At 43.3% G+C, this 24830-nt stretch overlaps 2 protein-coding genes across 2 annotated transcripts in view; one reads left to right on the top strand and one right to left on the bottom strand.

The window, feature by feature from the left end:
• Positions 1–11999: 11999 nt before the first annotated feature.
• Positions 12000–17846, top strand: npas4a (neuronal PAS domain protein 4a). Its single transcript, XM_035161622.1, has 8 exons — positions 12000–12505; positions 12915–13078; positions 13174–13276; positions 13397–13706; positions 13834–13943; positions 14090–14225; positions 14342–16125; positions 16246–17846. Exons 1-8 carry the CDS (start codon positions 12331–12333, stop codon positions 16272–16274), a joined length of 2811 nt encoding a protein of 936 aa, XP_035017513.1. The 5' UTR covers positions 12000–12330; the 3' UTR covers positions 16275–17846.
• A 2873-nt stretch (positions 17847–20719) lies between these two features.
• The window catches only part of mrpl11 (mitochondrial ribosomal protein L11), a 38714-nt gene continuing 34603 nt past the window's right edge, over positions 20720–24830 (bottom strand). The window contains exons 4-6 of the mRNA XM_035162056.1: positions 23869–23962; positions 23287–23446; positions 20720–20970 (exon numbers count right to left, since the gene is read on the bottom strand). Coding sequence (XP_035017947.1) covers positions 20859–20970; positions 23287–23446; positions 23869–23962 — 366 coding nt within the window. The 3' untranslated portion in view covers positions 20720–20858. The remainder of the gene's footprint in view (positions 20971–23286; positions 23447–23868; positions 23963–24830) is intronic.

The raw sequence follows: 24830 nt of genomic DNA on the forward strand, positions 1-24830 counted from the left end.
AGAGAGAGAGAGAGAGAGAGAGAGAGAGAGAGAGAGAGAGAGAGAGAGAGAGAGAGAGAGGAGTTTCTCATTAACACAGTCACATTAGTGTCCCCCATACACTAAACAAACTGTATTTAGATTATAGATCGATTAGAATAAAACACACAGCTACAACATGGTGTGCAGCATCTTTTATAGTGATGTGCCGAAGGAGGTCATGTTCTCATCTACGCTTGTTTGTCTGTTATTTAGCAGCAGTACACAAAAGCTACTGGATATATCAACCATGAAGCTGGTGGAAGGATGCAGGATGTGTGGGTCCAGGAATTCATTTTTTTCACTTTGTGAGTTAGTGCATCTTTTGACATTTTCACGAGGTTTCCTGGCTAATAATTCATGGATCTAGATGAAAACGTCAGGCGCATTTTAGGGAACTGATATCGATGAGTGGGTGAAGTTTGGTGCAGTTTGATTTCATTTTGGGGGAGTGTTGGGTCTTGGTGGAGGTTTGTGCTCTAATGACTGACACTCGGCCTTCTTTACGTCCTCTTGTATAGTAATTCCCTTATGGAAAAATAGTAGATTAGATCAGCTAATTGGAATACATGCATGTAGCCTACATATTTATATCTTATATCATATGTAGTTTGGTTGTACTTGATGGTCATCTTGTGGTGCCGTTGAACTACGTATGAGTGTGTGCCAAAATAATAGGAACATTTGCAAACTGAAGCCTGATCATTAAATTGAAACAACGTCTCTATTTTGAGTAAAAACTGCATTAAATTGCATTATAAATAATAATATTAAATACATTTACCAAAGGAAGGGTTTATTTCAGGACTCTTGAAGTTCAAGGCTGAATATATATTCACACGCAACACATTTTGGTTGGATGTTCTATGATTCATTTTTAAATCCTGTCACATTTTCTTCTTCTTCTTTTGAATACAAACATGTGTCAGAAGTGATCTCCCTCCTGGAGCTCACATGTGGAAATGCTGTAGAAACCGCCCGTCCTGTGACACCGCAGTTTCTCGTTATCACTGAAAATGATTAGCTTATCAGTCTGGTCCAATTACAGGTTCAATTGCTGGGTATGTTCATTACCTCAGGTCAGCGTCCTCTCCTACCAACACGCCGGCAGTTTAGCGCCGGGGGCTGCAGCGAACAGGATAACGTGTCACATGTCAGTAATTAACAGCAGTGTAATTAGAAATATGACTGCACACACACATGTACTCTGACTGGAGCTGTGTTCAGATACAGAAACACAGAGAAAAGGAGCTGAACTTGCTCATCTATTTGTCATTCACACAAACAAAACTAATTACATGAGAGCTGATGTTGAGAGTTCAGGTCCAGATGTTGAGAACCCCCTCTGGAGCCTTGGATAGATTTATATAAGACTCAGAGTTAGACCTTACCCAAGCTTACTCTACCTTCCATTTCTTTTACACGTTGCGTAAATGTGGTTACCAAGAAACGACGACGTGTTGCTATGGATGTGTGGGTGGCAGCAAAAGGGACCTATGCTGAAAAGACATTCAGCCCTGAGAAAAATAACAGAAAAAGAAAAGCAAAACACTGAAAGGTATGTGAACTCCAGGGTGCAGGAGCTGGACAGGAATTCTGTGAATCCGAACACAAACTGATTGTGAAACATGTTCCGGCTTTGAGTTTTAGTTGCTGAGGCATTTTTTCCAACTTTTGTTGTAGAACAACTGGAGGATGTGGACTCACCAGCAGTGGAATGCTGTAGTTTAGAGGAACTTACAACTTATCACGTACAGAAGTCATTTATTTCACTACTTTGTTGATTCAGATAATTAAAGAAAACTAAAAACATTACTAAATAGAACTTCTGATTTATGATGAGAGTTTAAGAAATCCAGCAGCTACATTGATGTACACATTAATGCATCAATAGTTATAATTCAATTACATTATATACTTTATTTGAAAATTGGACATTCTGTATAAGTAATTTTGGTAGATTAAATATATTTGATATCACGGTTTATGCACTTTTATCCAAGGAAAATTTTGAATACAGGATTTTTACTCATTACACTGGTGTATACGTACTTTAACTTCAGAAAGAATATCTGAATACTTCTTAGTTGGTCTCACAAGGCAGCAGAGGTGAAAAAAAGTATGAACATCATTTCCTTTCGTAAAATACACCAAGGTAACCAGTCCTGCATTTAAAAATAAAATCAAGTAAATAAGTATTATCAGTAAAATGCAAAATTTTGAATCCAGCAGAGAAAAATAAGAAAAAACAAAGTTCTGATACATAATTGATTATTTTGACACGAAGTTTAGGGACAGTTTGGGGCCTGAAAACTGTGTTGAATAAAGACCTCAACTATTCTGTGTTTTGTAAGCTTTCAAAATGCAAAAAGGTTGATTTAAACTTCAACAATGTGCTGTATTCTATTAGTTTATACTATGTTTTATGTGGTGAATCTTAATCTCAAGGGAAGATGATACCTTCAGCAATGGAGGGGAAGTATTAGGAGCTATTAACTGGACTCCTCATATCTGCCCAATAAGCTTGTAACCATCACCTAAAAAACACTCAACCTGACAATTATTTATTTCCAAACCTGCTTTTATAAGTGTTTCTAATTCAGTGTTTTATTAATGAGCCAACACAATGAAAATATTGAATAACAGGCCCTTTTCCTGGAAATAGGGCTCGTCTATAACCTGTTACGTGTTTTCCAGCTGACACGCTACAGGCCTTGTTTGTGTGTTAATGTATTTTTGGAGCGCTCTGGGTGGAAAATCCTCAATTGGAAGAAATGAACAAGCCACAGCTGACAGGTAATTGACCCCGTCCAGTCATGAATCAGCCCAGAATGAATGAATCAGAATATTGCTCGAGACAGTAGACACTGGGGGGGGGGAACAAAATGGAGCAAACTGCGATAACTGCGTTATGTGAGGGGGGACATGTGACCGTTATCAAAATGTCGGGTCAATAGTGTATTTTGAGCCACGTTGCACAAGGACGACGAGTGGATGAAAAAGAGAACAAACGATCTAAGAAAAGAACAACGTACAAACATGATTTACAGGCCGTTATGAAGTCCATACAGAACATATGTTCCTCCCTCGCTCTCATCAACCCACTCTCTGGGTTTCGTTATGCAACGCCTCCGTCTATCTGCTCTTATTCAACATATATGTCCAGAAATTTAAATCAACACTTCACCATATGCAAAACCATCCGCACGTTATGTCTTTGTCTTTTTGCTGATTTGCTTCCTGTGGTTGAAATCTTGTCTGAAAACGAGAGGTAATCGAGGGGAGCGAGACACACGGAGCCAGAAAAAGGGGAGAGAAAAAGGTAGAGAGGGTGTCTCAATGAAAGATCTGCTGCTAGGAGGTCTCTCATGATGTAACACATCTACATCACGTCACCATGGCAACCCCGCATCAGCACCAACTTACTGTGGGGAGAGAGAGAGTCAGTGTCTGTGCTGGTATGTTACAGTACACAGATGAGAACGGCATATGTGCACCACAAAAAAGCCATATGGTTCAAAATACAAATGTTGTGTATATATGGAAATGTTGTATTTGATGATTTCCAATTGAAATTAGTTTTTTTGCTTGAAAACAACTTCTAACTCTCTGGTGCAGATCTCATCCTTGAGCACACAATGACACACATTCAATCTCACACATTGTAATAAAGCCTCTTGCGGCAGACTCCATCCTCAATACAAACATGTCAGCTATTTACAGGGTTATTGTCCCCATGTTCTCCAGTGAGTCTAAGTATAAACTGAGGGACCTTGAGGAGAGAACTTGAACACAACTGAAGAGCTCTGGTGAAAAACTTCTGCCCCCTGTTCTGTGGCCCGGCTGCTAAAAATACTCTGGGCATTGAAAAGCGAAGAGAAAAGGCACAAGGCTACTGGCTCACAAAGCCAAACGGAGAGAGAGGGAGGCAGCGAGTGATGGATAAAGGCGGGAGGTGAGGAGCCGGAGTGTGGGTGGAGCTGCGTGCGTGGGTGTTTGTATGGTTGATATTCACAAGTTGTCCGTCGATGGATCCGTCAGGCTACAGATACGACACAGTGACATGCAGTGAAGCATGTCTGTGCCCGAACTGAGGTATTATTACTAATAATATTAATATTATTATTACAAGTTTAAACATTTACAACATCTTCTCACACCACATATAGGTGAAAATGAGTGAAATGAAAAATACCTATTTTTTCTGATGTTTGTGTTGTTATTTTCTGAGACTTTGTGGTGCTGCTAACACATTAAGAGACACAATTTGAAGCTAATGATTCATATTTCCCAACCTGAAGGGTCGTGATCAATTTGAGGGATCACAGGGGGATTGAAAGGAACGACACACACCGGATGTACAAAGTTAAACTTATTTTTGTCAAGTGTTTGCTTCTGTTCATCAACATGTCCTCCTTCAGGAGAGAGAGGATTTGAGTTACGTGCAGAGTTTCTGAATAAGACAGAGAAGCTGTATCTGAGATAAGTACCATGCACACAATAGAAGCATACTCTTGTTCTTTGATTCAAGTCCAGGACCTTTCTCAATAGAACCTGTCCGTTTCTCAAATGTTCTATCTGGAACCGTCTTTAAGAAACTGACGGACTCTTCCTGAATGATTTTAAGACAGATGAGATGAAGTAATTTGACATTCAACATACAGTATGAGGGGGGAGATCCCAAACAGGTAGAGACGTGTTTCATAGTCAGGATCCCCCCCCCAGATCTCCCCCGTAAACTAATATCTCTTGGTGTAATGTGACTGAATCATTATGATACATGTAAAAGTACATATGTACTATATGTACTCTTACATGTATTCTGTGTAGAAAACATGTTCAGAAAACTGGTCCCCTGTAAATCATTCTTCACCTACATGGACTCACACTGTACTTCATGTTTTATTAATACAGTGATTTGGTTTCTCGTGGATATTCTCCTTATCCTCTTGAAGCTTGTAGCCATTTGACAAAAAGATGTAAATGGATGTAAAACCAAATGCACCAGAAAAAAATCTAAATATACAAATGTAAGATATGAGAGTGAGTGAAAGTTAGTATATATATATATATAAATACACATATGTGTATTGTAAATGTACGTAATTGACTTGTTAAAGCAGCAGTAAGAATGAAGTTGTCATGAGATCATGAGAGAGTAAAAAATAGAAGACAAATAGTCGATAAAATGACGAGTAAAGTGATGAAAGGATGATTGCGTGAGGATGTTTACTTCATTTGTGCATCATGTATATTTGACGCACAACAACATGTATGTAGCATAAAGTTGCACATGCATGATAATCAATCTACTTCCAGCTCTCAGGACATTATGATTCACATCTTAAACACATATGTCCATCCTCCAGCTCCTCAGTCACTTCAACATGTTCCCAGTCGTCCTTCTCTTCCTCTCTGTCCCTAAATCTTTCCATATTTTCCCTCAACTTTCCTCTTTACTTGCATCCTCCCTCTCTCTCTCCCTCTCTCTCTCTCTCCTGCTTCGATGCAGGAGTGGGAGGTGTTGCTAGGCGACAGATTAGCTCCTTCCTTTCAAGAAGCCGAGTGCAGACCTTGACTCTCTGGATGTAAAAATAAACTGAAAAGAGAAAAGATGGTCTTGGTCTCAGGACAAGTGTTTTTCACCTCTGGGATGAGAACCACGCTGTTTGTTTACCTTGGCATTATTTTCCACACAACTCGACCCCTCCTCCGCCTCTTTCAGCCCCTCGTCTCCGGCACTTCTCGGCCTCTAGTGCTCTAAAAATAACCCGCTTATTTATGGGCCGCATTTACATTTGAGATAAACAGAATCTATCTGCCATCATCGGTGAAGTCGTTGACATTTTAACTGTAATGGACTTTCATAACTCACACCACAGTGTGATGGAGCTGTTGCAGAGACTGATGATCTATCCACTGTGTTCCCTGTGATGTGATGACTAAGGTTGTGGAGGAACAGGCTGCTCGTCCCTCATCCACAGTTTTAGTCTGCCAACGGCCGGAGCTGCGAAAGTCACACCTGTTGGCGACTGCAAATCCCTTTCTCTTGCATTGTATGAGTGTGTGTGTGTGTGTGTGTGTGTGTGTGTGTGTGTGTGTGTGTGCGCGACGCACGCACGCACGCACGCACGCAGGAAGAGCCAGAATACTCCTGCCCTTTGAACATCTGGTAAGTGTGTGTGTGGAGGACAGTGACAGGGACTAAGTGTTTGTTAATGACAGTGTGACTGAGCTACTCAGCGACCGAGTGCGTAAAATGTGCTTCAATGAGCAAATTTGGGAAAGTATGTGAGGGAACATGTGGGCGTACGAAGGAGTGAACGTGAATGAAAGAGTGAGAACATGACAGTTTGGCTTAATTAGCACATTTTTGGAAGCACTGTTGCGATACTGAAATCAGGGCTGGGCGATAAAAGAATATCAATAATCATGCAAAGCAATCAAAATGTGTCTTAGGTATTGTGCACAGTGAGGAGGTTTAACATGTAACTGAGGAGGTACAACATGTTCTACTTAATATTTGTAAAATGTTTTGCTGTTCATCATGTGTTTGTGATTCTCTGCTCATAAAGAAGAGTTTAAAACCACAAACTTCAAGTGTTCTTCCCTGACCCACAAAGGTTCATGGTAATCTGTCCTGTAGTTTTCAACAGAGAGACCAACTAGCAAACAACCACCAGCAAAAACATAAGAAACATATTTTGGAGTTTCCAAACACTAACCTCTAAGTATATTGTCTGATATTTCGTTCTATAACACACAATAAAATGTTTTTGCATGATACAACCTGCTCTGACATGTCTTCACCATGATGTTCACAGAGATGTTGTCTGGGAATTCTTTCACATTTGGCACAAACATTCATGTGAGCTTGGATTTCATCTTGGCAGCCCAAGTTCAAAGGTAAAGGTCACGGTGGCCTCACAAAGTTTTTTATACTTTTCTTGAACATGATATCTTCAGCTTGAGGGAATATCATCAAATTTGGTACAAACTTTCACTTGGACTCAAAGATGAACTGATTAAATGTTGGTGCCTGGAGGTCAAAGGTCAATATTTCAGTGACCTCATGTTACTGTAAATGTGATATATTAGGACTGCCTATAGGGAATTTCATCACATCTGGCACAATTCACTTGGACCGGCCTCTTGAATGTGGTTTCTTAAGACTGCTTGAGGGAATTTCTTCAACTTTTGATCAGTTGTCACTTGGACTCAAAGATAAAGTGATTATGTTTCAGTGGTTAAAGGTCAAAGAGCACAGCGACCTTTATATGAATCTGGAAGTATGTAGAGATATATAAAGAGAAACTGCACTGGTTGGCGGAGGCAAACAAACCCAGTGCAGTAATTCTAGTTTCTATTAGCATGGGTTTTCTTAATTTGCAGTGCGTTGAGCTCTCTCCGTATAATTGCGCTTAAGAGGGTTATAAGTTTAAATGAGTCTCCACATGAATATTGACACAAACAGGAGTTTTTGGCACAAAGACGATCCACTAATTGGATTCATTTGAGTCCATTTGTTGTCAGGGGGACGAGGCACTCATCCCCGCGACCCCTCGCTCTTCAGCCATCCGCCTCTCCACTGCCACGTTCTTCTCCGCCACCCACCTACGATACGAACACAACAGCAGAGATGATCATGACAACCGCAAACAATGGCAGCACTCGAGACAACAGAGTGTGTGGGACAGCTTAAGTACCTGCAAGACTGCCGGGTGAATAAAACAAACACACAAACAACTTTGAGGGGTTTTGTTTTGGGAGCTCCTGCTTGAAGACGAGAGCTATTTCCGTCCAGAGAAACTCGAGCAGTACAGATTTTTTGTTTTTTTTAAAAAGCTTTGAAAACATTACAGTTTGAAGACAGTGATGTGTGCCTGGTGACAAATTCAGTGAAAATGAGATTCACATGGAGCCGCCCACTCGAAAAACAACAGGGAATCAATGACTACCTCTTTATTCTGGTAATCAACGATTTGCTTGAAAATACTCACATTAAGGTTAGCGAGAGTGGAGCAGGGGATTCACTGTGCATAGACTGGGATTTATAAAGTATAAATACATTTCATTTAAGGACTAAGACTTTCACAACTACAGAATAAGTGACCCTGGAAACTAAGCAAGTAAGGAAAATCATCACAAGACACTGAGAAACACTCAGTCATGAAAAACAATGGAACATGACGGGAAACAGGTGTAAACTATATGAAATATCCAGCAGACAATGACAATGATTCACTTAGTTTAAAAAAAGTAATAGATAGAAGAAAAAAGGCAAAATTTCCAGCAGCTGAGGGTCAAAATCATACCCTTTTTCTCCAAAAGACAATCAGTTTACAATCACAAGTAGAAGCACCTGAACCTCTGAAAACGTGGAACCAAAGAATGTTGGTATCTTTTTTTAATGAGTTTTCTGTTAGTTGAAAGGATTAATCAACAGTTTCATAACTGAGAGTTTGAATTTAGGTAACTGGAAAAAATTTGACCTGGTTTGTGGTCAAATTAATCTAAACAGAACAATTCTGAGTTTAAAATGTCTGATTAAAATAATAGTTTAAATGTCATTATGGCTAAAATGGCTCCGACCACCGACTCTCACAAATATCAAACATGACGCAGTTTCAGTTTGGCCCCTTGGACGTCTTGAAGAAACCCACCTGAGGCAGCTCAACGTCTTCCGTCACTTCTCTGAGACGGGACTATTAACTGGATGACCTTTGACACCACACTGATTCACCGGGGCTCGCATCGAAACCAAACAAAGGGTTATTTATGCAGCTGAGACAAAGAGCGTGACTCAAATTTAGTCTTTTCATGGTCACCTGAAAAAAAAAAACACTTTGCACCACCTCTGCTCCGTAGCCTACAATTACGTCTTCTCTGAGTGGACTGCGCTAATGAATGAGTGTGACGCTGTGTCCAGAATAGCCAGAAGGAAAACTGATGTCATTGTCCTGACACAATATGATCCTCGCTTCAGCAACAGACCGGTGTGTGATTTATTTCTCTCTGCTCCGGGGGCAAAGCTCGTCCATGCGGTGTGCAGCGGAGATGACAAACACATATGACTTATTTCTGTGGCGTCAATGACCTCTGGTAAAACACTATTAATTGAAAATGAGGACCAGAGGTTGTTTGTCATGGGAAAGGTCCATTTAAAAGTATCTTTAGGTGGAAAAAGACACAATTTTTCTCCAAACATCTCTTAACAATTTAGCACCTTTAGGTCATAAACAGGAACCAGTGAGGGGAATAAAACTATAAAGAATGCAGACATGGCTGAGTTTGGGTTTCTAAAAAGAAATATGAGACAAAAACAAACCTCAAAGAAAAAGAAACAGACCCACAAGCACTGGGGTAGGAAAGACACACACACACACCTAGTCACACACACACACACACAGAGGAACTGAGGCACGTAAAGCTGAAGGTCCCAAACAACAAACAGGATGATTCATATGTGTTATCTCCTGCATACTGAGAAGTGTCCTCGTAGGTAAACAGTGAATGAAAGTGATCAGTAGTTTCTTCATCAAATAGACTCCGGGGACGGGTCCAGCTAAAGTAGATAATAGATCAGGTCCTGAAACAGATCCTGCCACCGTGAAGGTTTTAACATTGACTTTTTATTGTAGCTGTTTGAGAGTTGAGACGTGTTGATTCACCTTTCTGGTCATTGTGGAGGCTGTTGGACGAGAGGCGTTTCTGTTATTTAGCCTTCCCTCATAAATATAAACAGGACAGAAATGAAATAATAAACACCCACGAGAGCGATACAGGACGACACAGCACAAACTGCAGCTGCCTCCTCTCTAGGATTTATTGCAGGACTGTCGTATTAGACTTCATTTAGCTGGGTTGCACCTAAAACACTGCATCTGAATGTTTTCCACTGCTGCCATTTCTCACCAGGTCTAAAATCAAGTCCTGCTGAAACAGTCCAGGGAAAAATGTGCCAGAACATTCTCTCTATTCAGTTTTCACCGAAACACATTTGCCTCCACCCCGAACCCCTCCCAGCTCTTCACACAGAAATGGAAACAATGTGAGTAAAAAATGTGATCCTGAATCATCCAAGTGTGTGTGTGTGTGTGTGTGTGTGTGTGTGTGTGTGTGTGTGTGTGTGTGTGTGTGTGTATACTCGTAGTTTTTTCCAGCATAGACACTGATTTTGTCAGGACTAGCAGACCTCATGGGGACCAGAGCTCAGTCCGAATGAAACAAAATGTAATTTCTAGGTATGAATGGTTAAGATTAGGGAGGAGGTTTTGGTGAAACTGTGAATAATGAATGGATGTCCAGTGCAAAATCCTAATAAGAAAAGCCACCCAAACCTGTGTGTGTGTGTGTGTGTGTGTGTGTGTGTGTGTGTGTGTGTGTGTGTGTGTGTGTGTGTGTGTGTGTGTGTGTGTGTGTGTGTGTGTGTGTGTTCACATGTGCAGCACATGTACTACACATCTATTTCTGACGCTAAATGTGAGATCTCCTCCCTATAAATAGGAGGATTGGAGCTGGACGCGGGGGCGCGCCTCACGGTCCTTGTGTCGGTCACCGGTGAAATCTATTTTTAGAAGCATCACGGCTGCGCGCCACCTGCACGTGCTCGACGGTGACAGGTTCGGCTGCCACGTGCACGCGCGTATTATAAATGAATGGCATCGACTAAAATAAATGTGAGAATATTGATTGTAAACAGAGAGAAGGAGCCTGACTCACACATGCACGTCATTAAGTCAAAGTCAAGATCAAAATGACTGTGGAACTATTTCATGATGGTTGATGGTGTCAGGCTGATTATACTGTTTATTATATGAAAAGCTGATCCTGATCTTATTAGTCCAACATATGTTATACGTTATGTTATATCTTATGTTATCTCATGTTATGTTATCTTATGTGTCATCCTATTCTATGTATCATGTTATATGTTACGTTATGTTATCTTATCTCACTCCAATAAGAAGATCATCATTTCAAAAATATCTTGTTCATAATTGTTATGTCAAAATATGACGTCAGAATAGTGATTTATATGCAATAGGCTGCATATAGAATAAAAACACATATATAGCACAAGTATAGAATTTCAGAGTGTGTCGCAGGGACAATATTAAAAAACAATGTTTCTACAAAGCTCGATTCCTAACAAGACAATATGAAATTGCTGTGAAGCCGAGCAGAAACTTAAAAATTGGAGGCTGACGTTAAATTCATATGTAGATTTGTGCGTTCACAGCTGCTCAGGGATGATTTCCATTCACAAAAGACAGAGGAGAGACGCGGCGATGATGTGACACAGCATCAGCATGTCCGCCTCCGAGTCACAGCAGCTCGGTGGCTGACTGTGTCCGTGCAGCTCTGCGGTAAATCTGAGCATCCTCACATTTCTCACACGAACAGTATAAAAACACATGTGGTGGAGTGAAGCGGTCAATGGCGCCTCTGTACATATAACGCGCACCTGCCGCGTTTCTAACCGACAGGACCGGTGCGCCCAGGCGGTGATGGGGAGCCTGCCTCAGGTGCCAGACACATAAACACACAGACCTCTTTCGTATGCAGCCCAGCCTCCCTCACCCCCTCCTCCCTCTGCACCCCCCCCTCCTCCTCTTCCTCCTCCAATACACCGGAGTCCGGTGACTCCGTTTACGTTTTACGCTCGCTCCGCCCCTTATTCGGTTTTGTCCAAATCGGGCTTTTTGCGTCGCCGGAGCTCCCGATTTCAGGCCGACGTCATCAGCGAGAAGAGGGAAGCGCTGACGTAGGTGGAAGAGTCACCGAGAGGAGAGGGCACGGGTGAGGGAGGGGAGGGGGGGGGCAGAGTTTCACCACTGCCAGCACTGATATCTCCTCCTCCCTCCCCCCTCCCTCCCTTTTACGTCGGTGTTGGTGCGTCGGGTGCCCCCCTGCTCAGGAGGAGTCCCAGGCTATATAAGAGACCCGCGAGCAGAGTCTCCCAACCAGATTTACGGGCTCCGGACTTCTGTGCGAGAGACGGCGAACACAGCCTGCACTCCGAGAGGGGGGACCGACATCCTGCAGCCGGCCAGCACCCGAGCTGGACGCTGTGGCGGAGCTCAGGCAGACTCACAGCTGACAAGAGGAGGTTTTCAAACCTTGCTCTGGAAACAACAGTAGCTGAGATGAAAGTCTTATAAGTCAGAGCTTCTCTCTCCACACACCTCAGAGACCAGGGGGCTTCAGCCGAGACACGGAGCGACAGCAACACTCACGCAACTCTACAACTCCACAACTCATCGCGTCTGAGGGAATTTCGGTCGCAGCTCACCGCAGCAACCGGCCACGATGTACCGCTCAACCAAAGGAGCATCCAAGGCTCGGCGGGACCAGATCAACGCCGAGATCCGGTACCTGAAGGACTTGTTGCCCATCTCCGATGCAGATAAAGCGCGGCTCTCGTACCTGCACATCATGTCGCTGGCCTGCATGTACACGAGGAAATCAGTCTTCTTCACTGAAGGTACGGATGAATTCACTCTGAATGAAAAACGACCTGTTGATGATTCTCACTGCAAAAATCTCTCACAGGAGGGAATCAACAAGTGTGTTAGAGGCAGCAGGGGCAGGGGGTTTGACGTTAAAACGGGTTTCAGATAAACTGCAGAGCTGTGGGGCATCGATCGATCGTTAATAATCGATATAGAAGCTGATAAAAAAACGCTCGATTGATAATTCGTCGCTGTCCGTGGTGCTGAAACGCTCTTACGCCATAAATACAGCCGCACCGCTGTCCATGGTGCTGAAACACACTGCAGCCACTGCTGTTTCCTATATTGCGGGGATCAGATGTGCTTTGTTCATTATTATTATCACTATGTTTGATTTATTAAGAGATCTGACACCTCTCTCCACCTTTTTCTTTCCTCCAGAAGCGGGAACTGCTGCTAGTCTTGAGGAGAGCAGGCAGTTTCTGTTGTTCCACGAGCTGTCGGAGTTGATGCAGGCGCTGCCAGGTTTTCTGATGCTGCTGACTGGAGAAGGGAAGCTCCTGTACATGTCAGACAGCGTCTCCGAGCACCTCGGACACTCCATGGTGAGTCTACGTAGAAGAAAATCATTTGCTGTGCGATGACGGGATATTCAAGCTCCTTTTTGGGCTTAATAAATAACATGCGTGTCATTTTACAGGTGGATCTTGTGGCACAGGGAGACAGTGTGTATGATATCATCGACGCCTCAGATCATCTTATCATGAGGACCAACCTGTCAGCGTCTACATCACCTGAGATAGGTAAGAAAAAACAAAAACAATTTAAGTCTAAAACGTACATTTGTTTCTCTCCACCTCTTAACTAAATAATAAATGTAAAAAATTTGAATTTTAATAAGCCCCCTCTCTTCTCCTCTACAGACCGTCTCTTCCGCTGTCGTTTCAACACCTCTAAGTCTGTGCGGAGGCAGAGTGCTGGGAACAAGCTGGTTCTGATCCGAGCTCGCTGCCTGCCACCCCCCACCACCTCTCCTGCTGTCGGGTCCTACTGGACATCCAACACTGTGTGGGTGTGTTTCTGCTCCCCTCTGGAGCCCCACCCATCCCGCTCTGGCCCCGGGACAGAGAGGGACATGACCTCCAGCCCTCCTCAGGCCGAGGCCAACTTGTTTCTGTCCTGCTTCTACTCCCATCATGGCCGGGACATGAGGCTGGAGACAGCACAGGACAGGTGAGTTCGCAGAAAGCATCCTATCCCTGCACCTGTTGCTTCAATATGAAATGGCATGTGGTATATGTTTACTGAAGTAGTAAGGCATTATCGTCCTAACGCATCACCGCCCACTCTCCCCCTGCAGTGTAAGCACCTATCTTGGCTTTGATGTGACAGCTTTACGCGCTCGCTCCTGGTACAGCCTCCTCCACCCACAGGATCTGTCACATGCCTCCGCTCAGCACCGCAGCCTATGTAAGTGTACTCTTCACATATACCTACCAATTACAAACATCCGTGCCCACACAATTACACACACTGTGCCCACTGGCACGCTGAAATACGATGATTAATAGGATTACAAACCGATGCCAACTTTTGCTGTGACTGTTGTTCAACAGTGAGAGAAGGAGGAGAGGGCAGAGCTGAGATGGTGGTTCGTGTGCAAGCTCAGGACCAGTCGTGGGTTTGGCTTTACATGGTTCTACAGCTGCAGCCTGGAGAAATTCCTATCAGCAGCAACAACTACATCATCAGGTATTTACTCACCTCTTTAAACCACACACAACTTATCAAACTGGAAACAGAAGACTGATAGATAAAGTTAAAAATACCATCCTAACTCTTGTTTTCTCTCTCGCTCTGTCTCTTAGTGAGTCTGAGGCCTGGTCAGTACGTCAGCAGCTCACCTCAGAGCAGACCCAGCTGACCCTGGTCCTGACCACTGGTACCTCTCAGCAAGAGGGTCTGAGCATGCAGTCCCCAGAAACCCTGTCCAGCCCAGACCAGGTCTTCACCCCAGGCAGCAGCGGTCTGTCGGCCCAGTCCTTTGACTTTAGCACCGCTGGCTGCAGCGTAGGCTCCTCTGACGACCCCGGGAGCTCCACTGCTGAGGCCATGCAGGTGGAAGGCGACCCCCGCTCCAGTATCTCCTCTATGGAGGAAGACAGCTTCTTTCAGCAGCATCCCGCTGAAAACCCCTCAGCTGCTTCCTCCCCCACCCCAGTCACCGTTGAAACAGTGGCAGACTTAGACTTTTTAACCCAGAACATTCTCCTGCCGCCGTCCTTCCAGCTCAACCCTCCGCTGCCAGTTCTCCCCCTGCCCCTCCCACCTGTCCCCACCTCACAAGCTCAACAGACTAAAGAGTTTGTGTGCACCCCACCCTACACCCCCCTTATTAGTGGGGCTAACTTCCCATTCAGTGAACCCCTCTTCAGCTTCGACCCCACCGGCACTACCACACCTCCGCCCTCTACTACAACAGCCTCTGCCACCACCTCCTTGGCCCCCTCAGCATCCTCCACCACCCAACCAACTACTGCCTCCAGCCCCGCTCCCCCCACAACCCTCTCTTCCAAGCTTTCCCTCACTCTACCAACCCTCACCACTGATCTCCTCTTCCCCGTCGAGCCCTGCAGCGGCTCCCTCTATGAGAAACTGCCCCCCACACCCGACAGCCCCGGAGATGACGACTGCACAGTGATGACCCTACCCGAGGTACGGGGTCCACTGTATGTAGATGTACCAATGGGGCCCCTCCAGTGCCCCCCTGAGGGCCTTCTCACACCAGAGGCATCACCTGGCAAACAGCCCTGCCTCTCCTTCTTCTCCCTGGAGAGAGAGAGGGAGAAGGAGAGGGCAGAGATCTCTCTCTTAGCTCAGCATATCAGCTCATTGGCAGAGGGATTCTACCTGGATCCACTCTTGTCCAAACTCTCTCCTCCTTCCATGTCACCCTCATCCTCCCCTCCCTCCCCCTTCCTGTCCCCCAACATGGAAACCCCTGAGGTTGAATCAGTCCACATGCAGAGGGAGTTTTATCCCATCAAAGCGTGGAGAGGTCTGGACATTCCCATGTTCCTAGATGAAGATGACTCTCTGTTTGAAGAGAGCATCCTACAAACCCTGCTCCAAGACGACTTCGCTCCTCCTCAGACACCCGTCCCCTCCTTCCCCTCCCCATGCACCTCTCCTATGCTAAACCCCTCCAGCCCAGGTTCTCCTCAAATCCCAGTGTGCTGGCACCAACCCTCCCAGTTTGAGGGAGTGGGCCACTTCTGTAGCGTCCAATCGGCGCAATGTAACTCCATGGATGTGTGCGGGGCGACAGAGGCTTCTGAGGCTGGGATGATGGCGGAAGGGGAGGGGCTAGCGGAGGAAGCAATGGAGATCGAGGTGGTGTCATCTCCTGTGTCCTGTTGCTCCTCCATCCCAGCTTCCCCTCCCCTCATTCTCACCGCCTCCCCCAGCCCCTCCACCTCCATGCCCATCGGCTCGCCCACGCCCGCCGTGTCTTGCACTCAGTCCCTCCTGGAGGAACTGGCCGTCCTGGAACCCATGTTTGGGGCAGGTGCCTCGATCGCCCCTGGCTTAGGGCAACAACCTGAGTTGTATCAACTCCAATGTCATCCATCGCCACAGTGCTTCCACAAAGGTAAGAATCCGATTCATTTTCTCAACTTTAAATTAAGTCCAAATGAGATGAAAAAACATTCTCTGAAATTGCACCACTAACTTTGTTTTTTCTCTCTCTCTTTTCTTCTTTGTCTTCCAGATGGGAGTGGAAGTGTTCCTCCGTTCTAAAATAAGTCTGTGACTTACTTCATTAAGTATGGCATATTGTCATATTTTGTGGAGCCCCTTTTACTGAAAAGTAAAAAATTATTAAGTGTATAAATATACATAATGTATATACAACTTAAGGACTTTAACTCCTACATGTCTCCTAAGAACAAAGATTGGCTTTATATTTTTGTTCGGTCATAGTCTGTATACTACTACAAAACCGGTGCAACATTTACATGATGGTGTAACCACATGGACCCATAACTGACTGGGTTCTGAGTCCATGTGGTGTCTCTCAGCTTCTCTGTAACACGAGTTCCAGATATAACCTGACAGAGTAACCTCTCTGAACTTGTAAGCGCTGTTTAACTTCCAGATGCGCATTTGTATTCACTCGTAGTGAAAACTCTGTTGTGAAGAAGAAAAAAAAACACATTTCTTGCTACGTTTCAATAGGGAGATGAATTATAGCACTTTTGCCTGACATGCAGCAACGCAAACCCAAACCTCAAATGTATCAGAAGTCAAATGTTTACAAATCGTTTACATCCTTAGGATGACGCCTATCAGTACATCAAAAGAAGACAGATTTCTTCTGTCCAGTCTTTAGAGCTGGTGCAGCTCTGGTTTGACCGCACTCCTCACAGCCTTAAAGGCTCCTGCAAAACTCTAATATTCAACTGACGACTGAGATACTTTGAGCTTTGGGGCTGTGCTTGAAACCTTTAACATTACATATTTATCTCTCCATCTAAAATCTTGTGTATCGATGTGATGTGCAAACTAAAAAAGAAAACATGTGAAGAGATCTGGCATGTGAAGATCTCAAGAATGTTAATGGTGTCCATTGGTTTTCGAGATGTTACACCGAACAAGAGATTTTCTGGAGGTTTTGCTGGAGATCCGATCATGCCACAAATCCACTGCTACGTTGTACTGTACATTAGACTCTGAATGTGCGCTCTTCAGGTCCCTCTTGGCCTGAGGGCAGTCGGCTGGATATTCTTGCAGCATCAATATTTGCAATGCTGGCAGCTTATAGCGGCTCCTGTGTGCCTGAAACGGCTCTGACCTGCTGAACTCTTTATCATGTCCATTCCACATGGACAGTGGCATCGTTGCTCCACTGGAGCGCGGTGTGGTGAGGCACAATTGACTATGTGAATGAGCGATTCTTCTTTTTTGAGAGGGGTTAGAATACTAAAGTTTTGTTTTAAAAAATGAAAATAGGGATTGGGTGCTATTTCTATTCAGTTACCAAGCGACACGGGTTGAGAATGGTACTATTCCCATGGTGTCGACATGCTCACGTAGAGTTGTCTACGGTCAAGTAAAGGATTGATTCCTACGTTCTAGCTATTAAAGGCTAAGTTAATATACATGTGTAAAATTATATTATTGTACGAGTGATATTTGAAAACGATGTTAATGCATATGCTTTATGTCTGAGGATGTAGGCATATGTTCTTTTCAGAAAGGTTGTACACATTTGTACATTTGTATGAAACTGTTATTGGTCTGTATATATATATGAGAAAGAGATTTTTATTGCCTAAGATGGAATATATTCTAAACATCTTATCTACTGCAGAATGGACATTGTGGACCAGTGTTCTATTGTGATGCTTATAAGTGTATTTGGTTGTCATACAAATGCATTTATAATAAAGTGCACTTAATGCGGCTGATGCATTCGTGTCGTCAGAGTCAAGCCCCCAGTTCCACCCCCTGCCTCATCATCATCATCATCATCCCACCATTCCTGCCTCTTTCCCTCCCTCCCGTACACTCTCCTCCATTTCTTCCCCTGGAGCGAGTTTCGCTCAGCAACAGCACTGACGCACACACATGACGAGACAGAATGAGACACTATCTGACTCAGACTGACGCACACACTTGGCATCGAGGTTTTTGCGTGCGAGGACATGCACACAGGCACACACAGATGGCCTCCTACTTACGACACACACACACACACAATAGTAGGCATATGACCCCCCCACCACCCTCTCTACACACCACAGCAGCCCACACTGGCTCGATGTACCTGCAACTCCATCCGCGCTCGGCGTGGCGTAAGACTCCATATATAGGCATTCCTGCTCCTGTGACCGAAGCAGCCTCCCATCTATTCTCAGCCTCCATTCAGAAGGATCAGAGCGGGGAGGGCTAGAGAGAGGGGAGACAAAGAAAGAGTGAGGGGAGGCTAAAATTAGAGGTACAGTAAAGAGGGATGTGGGCCAAATGGATACTCTGTCGCCTCAGGATGAAAAGGTGACCATGATCGAACCTACAGACAATAAATAACACACATAGGTTACAAGTTTACAGTAAATCATGACAGAAGATGGGGGGAAATAAGATGGGTTTTATAGATGGAGGTGTACATAAATCTTTTCTGCCAGATCTCACCATCTCTGGTAATACACGGCACGGACTTTAATATATATAAAGAGAAAAAGCCCTGAACAGGATCGTTTTTCTCTGTAAGTGAACATTTTGTTCCATCGGTAGCTGCTGCAGCATCTGTGATGGAGTGAAGAAGAGCAGCGGAGGAGATGCTGCACAGCTGACTGCTGACATCCTCTGGCAAACACAAGTACTGCACAGGAGAGCAGCATTTTGTCTAAGAAGCCATGTTAAAAACGTTTATGAAGAGGACAGTTTTATCTTTCTGGTTCAATTGACGATTTACTATTACAGGTGATATAAAACCACAGGACACGACTGAAGGCTAAAGGTAGAGTGCATGTCTGACTGAGGGATACAGATAAGTTCCTTATAAGGATATTGAAGGTTTACATTTTCGAATATCTGATTTAAACAATACTCACATGCTCATATGTACATTATTGTTGGCTTCAGAAATCGGTGCTCCTGCAAGGGACATGAAACCCCTCCCTCTTTGTGAGTCTCTGTGCTGAGCTGTGGTGGAGGGACAGTAACACAAAGGTGGACAAACAAGTGGCTGCATTTATCAGGCATTTAGATTCAAAGTGCTTTCACACTTTATACCTGTGCACACAGTTTAGTACTTCTATCTTAGTGAGGACACTCATTGGCCTAATGCACTCACCCTAACCTTAGCCACTAACCCTAATGACTAATGCTCACCCTAAAACAGGCCTGACATGGAAATTAGTGAAAGTACACCCATTAGAACACACACACACAACACTTATTTTTCTGTAGCTGTGAGGACACTCATTGGTATATTGCATTTCGTTTGCCCCTTAACCATCACAACTAAATGTCTAACCCTAACATAATCATATAGGGTTTACCAACATGTCCTCTATGTTGGTTTAGAACCAAAATTGGTTCAAGAACACACAGACGTTTGTACAGGTATCCTTACCTATTACTTAATGGACTTAACCAAAACCTTGTCTAACCTTAACCAGGACCTGTTTGCCTCATTAGTTATTTTGTCTCCATGAGGTCTACTGGTCCTTACAAGGCCAGTGTCTATACTGGAAAAGGTCCTAAGGAGGCAACAAAGACGAGGACACACACACAGTGAGGGACAAACGTTGATAAATAAACTGTATATAGGACCATGTGGCTATAGTCTTAATACAGATTTGGAAAATACCAACCTCATTTAATAAGAATTATCATGTATGTCGATATTGTGATGTGGTAAATGCAGAATAATTCACGTATAAAATGGTGTAACCGAATTCCAGACAGTGAACTTGTGCTACATTTGGAGCTAAAACCAACAACTACACTCACAAATGTCACAGATGTGAAAAGGACCCAATAAAAGTTCCCAGAGTCCAATGTGAAATTTTGAAATTGCTTGTTTTGTCAGATCTATATAATCCAAAGACCTGAATTTACAATCTGTAACCAATTACTTTCCTGTCAAATCACTTAGTGGTGAATTGTTTCAAGATAGTTTTAGACTATTAATAGATTAATTAATAGACTTATTAAATGTGGAATCATCACAGAATTAGGACAATAGAGATATGTGGAATGATAAGATGGAAATATTGTGTGAGTTCTTCAACAAATTCGATCCTGTCATTCCATTATAATTCCAGATAAAATCAAGAAACAAGAATAGTGCTATAGTCCCTGTTATTGTGATTTCTGCAATAATTCATGTGACGGACCCTTTAGGTCCTGTATCAATGAGTTGGTGTGAAAGGAGCAGGAGACCATCTGCACCACCTGACAAAAAGCCAAATCTCTTCCAGCCCTGTTAATAATAGATAACAACATCAAAGAGACTGAATGTACAATTACAGAACAGCGCAATTACACTTTCATTAGCTCGGCGCGCAGGAAGTGAAACGCTCAGGGGCAGGAATATTTCCAAAAATGGGAGTGGGTGTTTTTGTCAAAATGTCTGTGATGAACTTTAACTGTAACTTTCAATCTAAAATATTAAAACAACATTTGCTGCAAAGAAACATCTTAATATCAGCTGTGAATAAGGACACAGAAGAAAATCACAGAACAGATGACTCTTTATTGAGATCTGAGACACATGATACTAACATTGTTCTCGTACGAATGCAGTACATATATATAAAGTAAAAAAAAAAACAGGAATGGGTGCTGGGCGTCAGTATTGGATGTTGCAGCTCTTCATTTCTTTTTAGTCAGCAGGGCTTCGGCTGCGGCTGCGGCTTCGACTGCATCTGCTTTCATCTTCTCTTCCCTCTGCTCCAAGAAGAGTTTGTACTCATCAGCTGAGAGACTGAGGAGGGGGAGGGGGGGAGAGAAACATACAACATAGTTACTTTTGGTTACTACAGGATTCTTACCCACAGTAACACAGCTACACTGTTAAAAGGTTTAAGAGGCAAAACGGGAAGTGGCCTGGAACGCATGTGGCCACACAACGCAAATGAAGGACCCCATATGAAGGACGGCCTACTCAGCTGACTTCCTCTGACCTGCTAAAGTTTCACAATCAATCCACAGTCTATGAATGAATCAAATATATAGAGCATATAGAGCTGGGAAGTGAGATCCGATCAAAGGAGACACATTCAGGACACATGTTAAACTCCACTTGGATCTCTCAGGACGGATGTTAACACCAGGTCTGAACACGGCTCGGCAGATCTTTGCCTCAGCCAACCAGTGAAGTTGCAGTTTACATCCATGTCTGTCCAGACTCATAATATATGTAGTGGCAGGATATTAATGAAGGCATTAAGTGTTTTCATCATATTTACTACATGAATTCTTGAGTTGGGGCCAAAAACATGTTTTGTGCACTAACAGCGACCTTGAATTTTGACCTTAATCTAATCACTTAAGTCCACGTGAACGTTTTTTTTAAAGAAATACTCACTACTCCCCCCTGACATACTGCCCTTAACCCGAGAGTGGCGCGGACAGAAAGCCCCGAATAAAATAAAGCCCCCAGAGTCAAAGAGGAACAACTGCATTCTGGAGTCACAGTGTGTTGTACCACCATCCAGGGAGAAATCCATCGTACAAAAAAAAAAGCCGCGATACAAGTTTCTCCACTGACAGTTCCCTCAATAAATCATAATGCAGTGCAGCCACAAGACACGTTATGGTTTAGGTGAGGGGGAGAAAGGGATTGTGGGAGAAGTAGAAAATCATTAGCTGAAGCATAAAGTGAAGCCTCGGTGTGATTCTGCCTGAACGCCGAACTAAAAGAGTTCACGGCCATATGAATACAAATCTGTGGAAAGTCATAAATAATAAATATACGTGGTGTCAGAGCAAACTCAGGAGGATGTTCAGACACTGGTGAGCGAGGACCGGATGTCACACCTTTAAAATCTAAAGCATCAGTGTCCAGCTCCATATTACATACTGACTCTGTACAGTACATTTATTATATACAGGTTCAACAAATTATTATTTTCATTTGTGATTAATCTGATTATTTGTAATTAATAGTTTGGTCTTTATAATAGAACAACATTTTCTTATCAGTCTCAAATGCCTTGTTTTGTATAATCAATGATCATAAAGATATCATGATTAAAGGGATGTGGAATTTATGCTGAATAAATGACTTAAATTAGGAATCGATTATTAAAATAATTGCACTTTATACATTTGACATCGATGCACTGATCGATCAGCTGACAACCCACTAATCCTTACAGCTCTTATAAATAACAAATGGACTCTATTGATATGGTGCTTTTTCAGGTTTATCCACGTTTCAAAGAGCTTCTATATGGAATCACTTGTTCTATCACACTTCATCCACACACTGTCGACACAACCGTCAGGGGGAATCTGGGGTCAGAATCCTGCCTCAGGACACTTCACTACCATGTCTATGTTGTTTTTACAGGTAGAATAAAAACAATAATCTCGTACTAACATGAAATTGGTTTCCCATAAACAATCTTTTTGTCCTGGCCTGTCTCGACATCAACACTGACCACGATATATTGATTTTCTATACTTTTACATTTACAAATGATGTACAGCTTATTTCATTGTAGAGCTGTGTGCAGCGTCAATCTCACATTGGGAACACTGGGAGAAATCTTGTCATATTGATGGGCCAGTGGTTTTTACTGGTCTTCTCTCTGTGCCAACCACAACCCTCACGGACCCAATCCAAGTGTATATGTACTGTTCAGCTATTACTTGGTAACAAAGTACTTTTTACAGAGGAGCCTCTTTTTTATATATATATAATGAATATTAATTATTCTATTAAAGCCCCCTCCCCACAATCTCCCCTTTTCACAGGACTTTAATTATTTCTAATTTCTTTACTGTCATCTTATCTGACCTCTTGTGGCCGTTATTATGAATAGCAGCCTTTATAGAAAGCAGGGCTCATAAACTTATTTCTTTGCAGGTCTGAAATATATGTGAATCGATATGTGACATAGTGTGTCCTCGCTCATTTAAAGAACTTTATACAAAGAGGATCTACTCCGACCAACTAACAAGCTGAGGACAGGGCCTGTTGGCGTTGTGTGTGTGTGTGTGTGCGCCCACAGGTCAGGTTTATTGTGGTTTTTCCAGTCGATACACTTAATTCATGAGCAGAATCAGGACTTACTCTTTGACAATCTTGATGCCGAGTGATCGAGCTGAGCCAATGATACATTTGACGACGTGTTCCAGGGAGGAGTTCCGGATTTTGAAGCAATCATCCTCGGCTTTCACCTGGGCGATCTCATACACCGCCCTTAGCGACACCATCCCGGCTGTTTCATGACCTACACACACACACACACGCGCACACACACGCACAAAAGAGACAGAGACAGCAAGGCATGAATAAATAAAGAGCAAAAAATTCTATAAATCTACAATGAAATGTTTAATACAAAAAAAAGAACAAAGTGGAGGAATGTGTGTGTGGAGGTGGTGGCGGGGTGATGTCAGGAGTCAACAGCTGAAATGAGTCTGGAGATAGCTGAGAGCATAAAAGCTGGAAATCCATAATTCTCTTTTCTGAACACAGCACCTTTGCCACTTCCTTCCTCTGCAGCAGTTCCACCGCACGTCATGAATATAACATCAATCACAGCCCAGCTCAAAACCGAGCCCATGGAGAGACGCGTGTCCGTTTCTGGATGGGCTCAGCAGGTGAAAATTTGAGCGAGAGCAGAAACATAAGTGCAGCAGCACATCTCACCTGTCTTGCCGGCCCCTTTCGCGATGCCCGCTGCCTGCTTGAGGAAGTAAGACACCGTGGGTTGGCCGATCTTCAGCTCGTACGTTCTGTCAGGCTGAGCAGACGGAGAGGAGAGGAGGGCAAGTGAGCATTTCAGGTTTTCAAGGAATAATAATCTCACTGTGGCCAGGATATTAAAAACAGAGGTCAACACAACACCTCCCTTAAGAAATGCATCTTTCTCCTTAGATTTCAGTCCAGAAGATTATCTTTTTTCATATTTTTTGTTGTGGTTGTTATAACAAAGTATTTGTTCTTGCCGTTTACAGAGAAAACAGTCACAGATCTATCATTTGAAATCATAGTAATTGTTTGAAACAAGCGAATCCTTGATTTCAGACAAACAAAAACAAAAACAGGCTGAACTGTTGAGACTTTCTGGCTGAAATAACAAATTGTCGCATCATGATTTCATCAGTTTGGTGACTTTAAAAATGCAGATTCTTTCTAGTGTTTCCAATGTAAAATATGCACTCGACTTCATGATTTCATGCTCAAACACTGAAGCTGCAGTTTTTTCTCTCCACTGGTGTAGAAGACGCAACATGAATACATTGTTATTTTGCACTGGAGATCTAATTAATCAAATATCATGAATGATAAGGAAATTATTTTAAGAAAGATAACTAAATGTCACTTTTTTATCATTGTCTCCTTCATTGGATGTTCAGTGGTGTGGTGGAGGAGGAGGGTTCATCGTGCAACACAGGTCGTTAGTCACAATCAACCTGTGGGTGTTTCAGTTATGTGTTGTGATCATTCATCAATCAGGGCGTTCCTTTAGAAATCGTTTTTTAAGCCTCTAGGGGCGATGGGGACTAACATCAAACATAACACCGCTCAGGTTGGCTATGTTCGCTTTGAAGCCGATGAAATTATTGTGAAATTAAATTCTCCTCGGCCGTGGAAGTGTAGCTGAGTCA

The sequence above is a fragment of the Hippoglossus stenolepis genome, chromosome 7, assembly GCF_022539355.2.
Source record: "Hippoglossus stenolepis isolate QCI-W04-F060 chromosome 7, HSTE1.2, whole genome shotgun sequence".
NCBI classification, from domain to species: domain Eukaryota; kingdom Metazoa; phylum Chordata; class Actinopteri; order Pleuronectiformes; family Pleuronectidae; genus Hippoglossus; species Hippoglossus stenolepis.